General features: G+C 35.8%; 1 protein-coding gene across 1 annotated transcript in view; it reads left to right on the top strand.

Annotated features, from left to right (window-relative positions):
* LOC141492802 (thiamine pyrophosphokinase 1-like) overlaps positions 1-11226 on the top strand; it is a 485555-nt gene extending 474329 nt beyond the window's left edge. The window contains exon 9 of the mRNA XM_074193473.1: positions 9264-11226. Coding sequence (XP_074049574.1) covers positions 9264-9424 — 161 coding nt within the window. The 3' untranslated portion in view covers positions 9425-11226. The remainder of the gene's footprint in view (positions 1-9263) is intronic.
* The last annotated feature ends 444 nt before the right edge of the window (positions 11227-11670 follow it).

Below are 11670 nucleotides of genomic sequence, written 5' to 3' on the forward strand. Positions count from 1 at the left end.
TTGAGAGATATTCAGGGTAGCTTTCAAATCTTAGGATTCTATGATTTAATGAAAATTAATTACACAATAATTATAATGGACAGCAAATTGCAATGTATTATTTCATATTGAACCATTTCAACTTATTAATCATAATATATCACTTTAACACCTCCATTCCAATAGGAAAGAGAAAATCACATAGTATGAACCATTATTTAAAATGTTTAATGAACGTGTGAGATATGGATCTGTCTAGCTTTTGCTAAACTGTCTTCCAGTTTTCTCAGTAATTTTTATCAAATGTTGAGTTCTTAATCCAAAAGATTGGATCTCTGAATTTATCAAACACTAGATTACTGTCATTTGTTGTTGATCAGTCATTCAGTTGTGTCCAATTCTTTTCTTTTTTTATTGATATTTTCTTTTATTTTTCCAATTATATGTTATGAAAGGTTTTCAACATTCTTCCACATGCATATTTTTGCAGTACATAATTTTCTTTCATCCTCCCTTTCCACTACCCTCCTCTCAGTGGTGACTAGTCTAGTGAGCATTATACATGTACATTTGTATCTGACAAGTTTACATATTAGTCATTTCCTACATGAAGAATTAGGACTAAGGGAAAAGAAAAAAACCACATCCAGATGACAAACTGCAGAATCTGAATGAACACTATATTCACATCTGGATGTAGATGGTGTTGTCCATAACAGGTCTCCCAGGATTGTCCTAGCTTTCTGAATGCTGAGAGGAGCTGCATCCATCATAATTTATCAATTCACAATATTGTTGATAATATGTATAATGTTCTCTTGGTTCTTCCCCCCATTGCTCAGCATCAGTTCCTGTAATTCTTTCCATGCTTCTCTAGAATCTGGCCATTCATGATTTCTTATAGAACAATAGTATTCCATAACAATCATATATCATTAAATGTTCAGCCATTCCCCAATTGATGTACATCCCCTCCATAACTTGGTCTTGGCCACTACAAAAAGAACTACTATGAATATTTTGGAACATTTTCTCATTTTTTATGAGTTCTTCTGGTTATAGACCTAGTACTGGTATTGTTGGGTCAAAAGAATATGAACAGTTTTATTGCTCTTTGGGCATATTTCCATATTGCTCTCCAGAGTGATTGGATTACCTCTTCACTCCACTACCAGTGCATTAATGTCCCAATCCTCTGACATTTTCTCTCAAACTGATCGTTTTCTCTTTTTGTCATCTTAGTCAAGGATCAGAGTTCTATCTACTGAGCCACCTAGCTGTACCCATGATCATTTATCATTATCTATTATGTACCTATTGTATATTATATATCATGTTCCACTGATCCACTATTCCACTGCTCAACCATACTAGAGTGTTTTCTTTATAACTACTTTGTAATATAGCTCAAAATCTGCAATTGTTAGACTGCCTTCTTCACATATTTTCCCCCATTAATTCCCTTGATATTCCTTTTGATCTTCCAGTTAAATTTTGTTAATATATTTTACAACTCTATAAAATAATTCTTTGGTAGTTTGATTACTATAGCACTGGAAAGTAAATTGACAGGTAGAATTGTCATTTTTATTATATTGATTCAGCCTACTCATAAACATTTAACATTTCTCCAGTTGTTTGGATCTGTCTTTATGGGCTCCTCAGAGAGGTGAAGTGATTTAGTGAAAGATATTCTAGAATGCAACAGAGCTGGGACTCAAGCCTAGGTCAACTGATACTCAGGTTCACAAATCTAGAGATCAAGAAAATATACAGGACATTCTGCAATTTCAGATGAAGGTGAGATCACTACTTGCTGCAACCGGGAATGATTATATAGAACAGTGACATTGGCAGCAGTTTTGACCAGAGATTTTCTTCTTTTTGATACAGCTATACATAGCACATATCTTTGCCAATAATGAAAACCTCAAAATCAAGATGGTTATTCATCATATTTTCTACCAGATATTGACCTGGCAAGGCCAACCCACAATGGAGTCAGTGCTGCTTGAACGGAGAGTCTTAGCCAATAAGGGAAACCTTAAAATGCAGAATCATTATTTCACCTCATTGGCCACTGTAGACTGACCTGGCAAGCCCCATTTCTTTCCATCTTCAATGGTGTGACTCCCACCATCTTGAACAGAGAATGCTTTATTTTTGCTACACCCATACATAGAACATTTCTTTCCTAACAATGAAAACCTGAACATCCAAGTCATTATTCTACCACATTATACACTAGAGAATGAGAAGCCAGGAGCCACTCTATTCCATTGGTTGGCTGCTGTCATCTTAAATAGAGAATGCCTCTTGATAAGGCCATATATAGCACATCTTGTTGCCATTAATGAAAACCTCAAAATAAGGTGATTATTTCATCAAATTGTCCACTAGACACTGACCTGTCCTTCCCCACTCCATTCTTTCCATAATGTGTTCCTTGCAGTTATCTTGATCAGAGAATACCTTTTGATACAGTCATACATTTCTTTACCAGTAATAGAAACCTTAAAATCAAGATGATTATCTTAACATGTTGTTTATGACTTTTTTTTTAGCTGTAGCATGCTGTAGTTATCATTCCATCAGAGTTGGTTTAATTTTAATTCTCATCAATTTGGGACATTCTTTCATATAGTTATTTACAGTTTGGGGCTGCTTTCTTTCTTTATTATTGACTATTCTAATTTGGCAATCCTGACCTATTCGTTATATAAAAGAGTAGTTATAAATAGTTCCCTTATGCTCCTCCAGTGTACTCATATACAAATCATATCTATTCATTAAAAAATCCAGGTCAGATTCATCCCATTTGAATGCAGCCTTCCTAGAACAAAATTCTTTTTCCTTTCCCTGATTTTCTATTTCATTTATTGTCTCTCACTCATTTCACATTTTGTATGCATGAATTTTAGGAAACAATCTGTGATTTCATCACCATGAAACTTCTATGTAGGAATTTAATTCTGTTTATTACTTAGAAGTGTCATAGTGATTAACTTTGAAAAGTAGTTTTATCACTTACCCCAAAATACATAAGAATTAAATGTCAAAAACAAGTATTGAACCCAAGTTTTCATTTCTCCATGCCCAACATTCCATTCCCTATACCACTCTTCCTCTGGCACTTAGTATTTTCTGCCATTTTGTTAGTTTACTTGCCCATATGATTATTCTCCAAACTTTGAGGTCAGGTTTTAAACCTAACTTTTAAACCTAACTTTTTATTATCTTAGGATCTCAGGAATAAGATCAGTATGATCCAAGGACATCAGAACATAGAATTCTCAGATATGCCCAAATCCAAACATTTATATAGGTCACCAGAATTTACCCACTGCTAGAATAGATTTACTTGCTGAATGTCAGCTCTCCCCCGTGCCATGGTATTCCCCCAAATCATTCAAGATAGAACATAGCATCCAGATGAAAAGAAATAAAGTTAAATTGAAGCCAAAATACAATTCAGAATATAATTTCAGAATATAATATCAGCATGAGGTAGTAGAAAGTCATCAGACTTGACATCAAATGATGTGGGTTCAAGGTTGAGTCAAAATCCTATTTGCTCTTTATAACCCATTTTGCATCTGGAATTTTTAATCTAAAGCTTTTTTTTTTGTCCCTCTATAATTTCACCATAGGTTGTATGAGTGTAGCAGGTGCATACTATAATTTCCATTCCCATATCCTCCACTTAACTTTCTGAAACTATTTATACCCCCTAGTTTTATAGTCCATGTTGGTCCAATCCTTTCTCCTAGCTTTACACATTCATTCTTATTCCTACTTAGCCTTCAACTTTGCAAAACTCTAGCTCCTCACTAACCTCAAAAGGTGAGATCAGTGAGCTGCTGTTTTAGTTGCCCTTTATTTATCTACCTTTATATATTATGTATATGTGTACCTAAGTATATACATATTTTTAAAATTTCTGATGAGTATTTCCTAATGACCTTTTAAAGGAAATATCTAGACAAACGACTGAGAACTTGGTATTTATGTACTAAGGATAATTTTCGTGTGATAACAGTAATAAAAAGTGCTTCAAAGATGTTTAAATGTCAGTATCTGAAATTTTCCTAGACCATCTAGATGGCCTCGAGAAAAAACATGCCCCAATCTTTTGAGCTAATGTGTAGCAGCAGATTAATGAGCTAATCAACCTGAATTTGCATTTCATTGACACCTGTCCACCAAATTGAGACATCTGGTCAATTTATCTAACTCTGAATGCAGGTCACAAGCTGTAAGCATACAAAGCACTTTTTTATCAAGAAAAAAATCAATTTGGAACTTCCTCCTTCCTTTCATAAAGAATACATTTTGCAAACATGTCACATTTTATAAAAAATATTTCACAATGCTGGTTGGATCCACTACAAACTTATTATGTATTCTCCATTAGTACTGGATGGTTCACTGGATAGGGTGTTGGGCCTAAAGTCAGGAAGATTCATTCCTAAATTCAAATCTGCCTTCAGACTCTTACTTGCCCTGTGACCCTAAGTAAGTCACTCAAACCTGTTTATCTCAATTTCCTCATCTACAAAATGAGCTGGAGAAATACCTGGTAAATTACCTAGACTGGGCCACAAACACAACTGAACAAACAACACACTCCAGAGGACTCTCAAGCTAGATAGCTAGCTCCTATTCACAACCCCCCTCTCCCCACATTGGACTTCCACATTCACCTTCCTTCACTCCTCCCCATCCCACTAATCTATGAAAAAAATCAAAGCCACCTTGGTTAATGAGGTTCTTTCCCTTCATACCTTCCTTGATTCTATCTCCTCAAATTTCCTTTGGGATTTTGTATTTTAAAGATTTTCCTTCTCATTTTCCCCTACCTCAAAACAGTTTATACCTGACCATTTCATTCCCTTGAAATTTGGTCATTAATTTCCTCTCCTTCATAATTAATATTTTAGAAAGAGTTGTCAACAACTTCTCATCTACTAACCCACTCCTTATATTCCTTGCATTCCAGCTTCTGATCCCTTTCAAACTTTATTGAATGGACCCCTTAAATGCTGAATCCCAATACTTTTCTCCGTTCCCCTGCCATTGGACCTTTCTGAATCTTTTGATACAATTGCCACCCCTACACCCCAATTGATGACTTCCCCACCATCTTTTCTGGATTATCACTCCCTTTTTTTCCCTTTGACTCCATTTTTTATATCCCCTTTCCCTCTCTACCTCTCTCATGATAACATTCACTCTAATGAGCTCAATAATCAACTCTATACAGATGATGGCATGCATTTAAATGGGATTCTATATTGTCATTAGTTCTAGATTACGTGTCTTCTTAATCACACTAGTTAAGAAGTTGACTGCATAGAAAAATAGCTTTCCTTAATGAATCATGAATTGTTAGGTCATTATTTTAACCATATCTTAGCTTCACTCTAGAATTTATTTAAACTGGATTCTTTGGGGAAATTTTCCAAGAAAAGTAAAGCACTCCCTCTAGTGACCCAGAAGAGAACAATAAATAATTCCTGGAATTAACTTTCCTTTGGTAATAGTGTAAGATTTAAAGTTGGAAAAAGATGACAACTCATTGGTTCGGCTATTACTTCCCCAAGTTCAACCAGGTACTCAGGCCTCACACTCATATTCCATTGCTACACTGTAATCCTTTAAATTACAGTTAATACATCTACTTTGATTTTCAGAGGAGGAAACATTTATAGAGATTAAAAGACTTGCTCTGGTTTACATTACTACTTCCACATTGGGAGAAAAGGGGGGGTTAGGGGCCTGCTTCCCCCTTGATCTGTAAAATCCATGTAGAATTTTTTGGCCCTCCCTTCATACCAGGGAAGAAGTCTAAATTATTATGATAGTAAATGATAAAATATGCAGATATACAATACTTTACATATATTTTATGCATTTTTAAAGTTTCTAATTTTTTTCTATGTGGTCTGCTATCCTTTGTGTTTCATCTGAGACTTTCATCAGAGTCCCCAAATACTCCCATTTAATTTGTTTTGTTGACTCAATTTATATTGAAACCACAGTGGGGAAAAATTGCCAAGTGGATGGGTTAACTGTTGGACCCTTGGGGTCCAACAAAGTATCTATTGTACCAACTAAGAATGGTACTACTGTGATTGGTGACTTTTAATGAAGGGTAATTTGATTTTTTTTTATTTGTGATTAAAATTTGCCTTCTCATACTTTTTTCCCCCCTATGGCCCTAGTTCTCTTTGCCCTGGGGCTGAGAGCAAGTTTTAACTTTTCAGAAGATTTTTGTGTCTTGTGGATGTTTTCATCAAGCATATGAAGCTTGTGATTCTGTTTTTTCTTGGATTTCTCTTCTTTATCCTCTCTGCCCTTCTGATTTCTTCTGTCCTCTCTGGTTCCTTAAGCCAATTTTCAAAGGCATAGGTTTGAATCCCAACATCATCTTAGTTAAATCCCTTTAAGAACTTTCTAGCTTGTCCTTTCTAAATGAATCATGGTGGGGTGGCTGGGTGGCACAGTGGATGGAGCACCCTGGAGTCAGGAGTACCCAAGTTCAAATCCAGCCTCAGACACTTAATCATTACCTAGCTGTGTAGCCTTGGGCAAGCCACTAAACTCCACTGCCTTGCAAAAAAAAAAAAACTAAATGAATCATGGCACCCAGAATTCAATGTGATACAGTCTCTTACTAAAGTGTTATTATCAAAATGCCATGGCCCAGGTAGAAGAAATAAATTCAGTTAGCCATTAAAAGAGATTCCAGGGAGCTAGAGGAAAACAAATCATTTAATCTAATCTCCAATTTTAACAAATAGAGAAGCTGAGGCTGAGCGTGACATGCCTTAAGTCATGCAGATAGTATGTAGCAGATCTAGATATAGTACAGTACCCAATACTCTCATCAGTACCACAGCTTCACAGGCATTTAATTAGCCCATAAGAGAATTAAAGTTAGTTTATATATTTCAAAGAAGGGTAAAAATTCTGTTTCTTAAGCATTTAGATATTGAAATTTAGCTTTTACTTTTCAAATCACTTTAACTGAAATCCCAGAACCATGATAGAAAAATAGAAGGGTGAAGAATGTTTATAATTTTAGTACCATTTTTATTATTTACAGTATATGCCTAGGGAAAATATAAAAGGATGACTTGCAAGTGTTAGCTTTCCTCCTTCCTAGAAGAGGCATTAAAATTGAAAAAGAAGGGCTAGCCTGGGATAGGAGGACTGTAACTCTCACTTCTCTCTTATGACTTTCTCATTTAAAATTCTAACTCTGACAAGAGAGTATGGAAGTAATAATTGAGGACAGAAGAAGGGAACACAAAGAACTCAAGTGACTATAGTGGAAAGATGCCTGGATTTTGAATGTAGGGGACACTTGGATTCTAGGTTAATTTTTGGTGACTATGAGCAGATTAAATAAAACCTTCCAAACCTTGGTTTCTCTTTCTGTAAAAGGGAGAAAAGAATATCTGTTGTACTTGATTCACCAGTGTATTGTGACAGTCAAATGAATGAATTTTTGCAAAGTATTTTTTCCATGTTTAAATATCATATTTTCTACTTCTCAGGTTTGTTGGGAGATCAAATGAAATATTAGTAAAGTAAAACTTGAAGCACTGTATAAGTGGTAGTTGCTACATGTTCAATTCAATAAACTTTTAATAAGTGACTGCCACAAGCCCAGCCCTGTTGAGATCTTGTGAGTGAGTGAAAGGGAAAAGACAGATACCACTCTAAGTTAACAAGGAATATCAAAAATTGTGACAAGGAATATAAAAAAATGAAGTCTATAAGAGCTAATGTTTTTTTCTAGGTGCAGCCTATTCCAGATGAAGGACTTTTTTTTTTTTTTTAGGTTTTTGCACGGCAAATGGGGTTAAGTGGCCCAAAGCCACACAGCTAGGTAATTATAAAGTGTCTGAGATCAGATTTGAGCTCAGGTACTCCTGACTCCAAGGCCAGTGCTTTATCCACTATGCCACCTAGCTGCCTCCCAGATGAAGGACTCTTAACCTTTGTATTTTGATAAAGCTATATTTCAATATAATTGGTTATCTTTGTAAAGCTATGAGTTTTATTTTATTCACTTAGATGCATTCCTCTGAGAAGGGATCCATAGACTTCTTCAGACTGCAAAGCAGGCTTCCATAAGTCACAAAAGTTTAACAGTTCTTAGTCTAAATGAATTTTACTGATGTGATTTTGGTTAATAAGCATTTTCTGAAATCGAAAAATGTCCTATCATGGCATTCATTTTAGTAATATGGCTGACGCTTCATTCCTGTTTATCAGAGCTTCATTTCGAAAGTTATTGGTGTTGGTAACAAGTAAATGGACTTGGCATCACCACTAACATTTCCTGGTTGTAACTAAACATATTGCTGTCCTCAATATTTGCTATCCTAACTTGTGTCTCCATGCCTTGTCTAAGCTGTCCTTCCTTCTACTACTTAGCATACTGCCACTGCTGAACACATATACTACACAAGTCATTTCCTCAGTCCCACTAGTGATCCCCCTACAATTTCAAATCAGCCTGTGTTTATTTGCATAATCTATTGCTATATACTCATTTGCATGCAAGTTGTTTCCCCATAGTGGAAGATATGTTTCTGGAGAACAGAGACTGTTTTCATTTTTATTATTTTTATTTTATTTTTATCAGGGGTGGGGGAAGTGGAAGAGTAGGGGAGCTGCTTCTGCACAATTCTCTTTCTTTTGTGTCCCTTTTTTGGCCTCAAGAATTCCTTTTCTTTTCCTTTGATGGGACAGGAATCCTTGTCCTGTGATGGGGTCATTTCATCTAGAACCACAGTAAGACCAATGTTTTGACATTTGTAAAGATTGGTCAAAAAGATGATAAAATGTTTAAAATGTTTATTGGGTCTTATCCTTTCTGAGACTCAGTTTCCTCATCTACAAAAATCAGAATAATTCCAATTAGTACTTCTCTCATAGCATCCTTGACAGTGCATGGAGTCCTTGGGCCTGGAGTCAAGAAGACTCCTTTTACTGAATTCAAATTCAAATTCAGTCTCAGACACTTACTAGCTGTGTGACTCTGAGGATCATTTAACTCTGTCTCAGTTTCCTCATTTGTAAAATGAAATGAAGACATGATAAACCATTCCAGTATCTCTGCCAAAAAACCTCTAGATGGGGTCAGGAAGCAACTGAACAAAATCAGAAATTAAGGATGATTAAATAAGAGAATGCTTGTAATAAAACTGTACAAATATTAATTGTTATAATTATACTTAACTCTTTTCCCTTTTATTCTTTTCTCACAGCCAATGATATGCTCATGTTTGGAACCCTAGTCAGCACCTCAAATACCTATGATGGCTCTGGTGTTGTGACAGTGGAAACGGATCATCCACTCATCTGGACCATGGGCATCAAACATGACCCAGAAGATGACACTTCACACTCCACCCCTGCCCATGACTGAACACCTGGAGGAATATCTGTATTAGAACAGCAATATAAGCCAAGAAGGGGAAGAGGGGGAGCTAGTTTTTTTTTTATAATTGTTTCATGCATTTTTGGATATATCATTTTAATAGAGGGTTTCTAATTTTTTTAAATTAGTTACATGTAATCAAAGTCAGTTGAAAAACACAAATTTGGATCAGTCCTTTCTAAAATTCAGATTTGAATATTCACAGTAGAATTCACCAAAATTCACTTCTATAACAGTCCTCCCTTTGAAGCTCCTAATACATTCCTCAGGAAACTTTCAGACCCTATCCCAAGACCTCCAAGTTGCAAAACTTTTTACTTTATACTTCTTTGACTCTTCTTAAATCATTTATAAGTGCTGCAGCCCTAATTACTCATGAAAGGGGGGTAAAATTTTATCACCTAAAGTTTTAACTCTGAATTGGCAGCTGGATGCACATAAAGTGTCAGACCTAGAGTCTGGAAGACTCCTTCATGAGTTTAAATCTGGTCTCAGAAACTTTAATAGCTGTGTGACCCTAGCTAGGCAAGTCTCTCAACTCCCTTTGCCTCAGTTTCCTCATCCTGCAAAATGAGCTGGAGAAGGAAATGACAAAGTACTCCAATATCTTTGCCCAGAATCAGACATAACTAACAAACAACTGAAAATTAAATCAGAAATACTTCTCCAAGTCATTGTCAAGAAGACTACTTAGTAGTCTTAGTAGACAAGTATTGGGAAATATTACCAAAGAAAAAATTTTATATCAGGGGACCATCCTAGTAACTTTGATCATTCCTTCCTCCAATCCAGTTTATTAACTTCTGGTTATCCATTACCCTTTTAGTATTTCTGCTCAAAAGATTAGATCATAGTTTGTACCTATTTTGACAGACTCTATTTAGGAAAAATAGAGACAAAAAAAAGCCAGGAGGATGGAGGTGTGGAGGGAGAGAACTTCTTGTCACTCTCCTACCTAAAGAAAAGTTTTTGGTCCATAAATGTAAATCTTTGTCCAATTTCCAAGGAACTAAGTTCTCTTAAGAAATATATTAGCAAACATGGGCAATGAACATGTCACTGACACCCATCTCAGATCACAAGCCTGGAAAGTTGTACACATTTCTTCTATGAGGAGACTCTATTTAGAGTTTTCTCATTTTCTGTAGCCATCATGTTTAATAAACTGTGCACTAGTACACAAACAGCTTTAATAAAAAAAAAAACTGCTCAACTCATTTTGTTGTAGGAATACATAGCCTCTTAATCGTTCTACGAAAAGTGACCATTGGCTTTCTTCTGGAAGTGCTAGCCCTTGGCCTCCTTCAGTTTAGAGGGGACAATGGGGAGAGCAGCAGGCCTGCCTATGGGAGGGTCTGACCAGAGTCTAATGAACTACCCTGCAGTTCTGCATTCAAAAATCAATAATGATGATTTTCAATGAATGGTTTTTATACAATATTATTTACTTCTGAAATGTAATAATAGTCAAATCATGATGTCAAATAAAAATATTTATACACAAAATTTTAGTGTGTCTAAATGAATATCCATGGTCCAATTAGTCATCTGCCAGTTCCATGTGGAGATTGTTGTCAGATTAACCTCAAACCTGCCATTTCTGGCTAAAAGGTCTTATCAGAGCAGATATCACTATTGAATGGTTCTGTAAAATAGAACTGTTTTTCTGCCCCCAAAGGGGCCTTTCTCAAAGTAGCTTCATTGTCCTAGTTTCAGTGAAAAAGTTAGATTGATAAATGTTCTCTTCAAGAACTATAAAGCTTTAGAGATCTTTTGTTCTCATCACTTCTTTTCACCCAATTTTCACTTCATATTCTCCAAGCAAGTAGCTTTTGGGGAGGTGCAGGGGGGCAGAGGGGATGGCGATGCAACAGTATTGATTTTATCATCTTTTTGACCAATCTTTACAAATGTCAAAACATTGGTCTTACTGTGGTTCTAGATGAAATGACCCCATCACAGGACAAGGATTCCTGTCCCATCAAAGGAAAAGAAAAGGAATTCTTGAGGCCAAAAAAGGGACACAAAAGAAAGAGAATTGTGCAGAAGCAGCTCCCCTACTCTTCCACTTCCCCCACCCCTGATAAAAAATAAAAAGATAAAGGAAAGAAAAGAAAGTGATTATATCTAATAAAGGTCAGAATGGAAGCAGCAGAACCCAGTGCTGAAAGCAAAAAATACTATAGTTTGGGAACCAGCAGACAGATCCCAAAACCTTCAGTTTTATTTGAACA

Source organism: Macrotis lagotis, chromosome 7 (assembly GCF_037893015.1).
Source record: "Macrotis lagotis isolate mMagLag1 chromosome 7, bilby.v1.9.chrom.fasta, whole genome shotgun sequence".
NCBI classification, from domain to species: domain Eukaryota; kingdom Metazoa; phylum Chordata; class Mammalia; order Peramelemorphia; family Peramelidae; genus Macrotis; species Macrotis lagotis.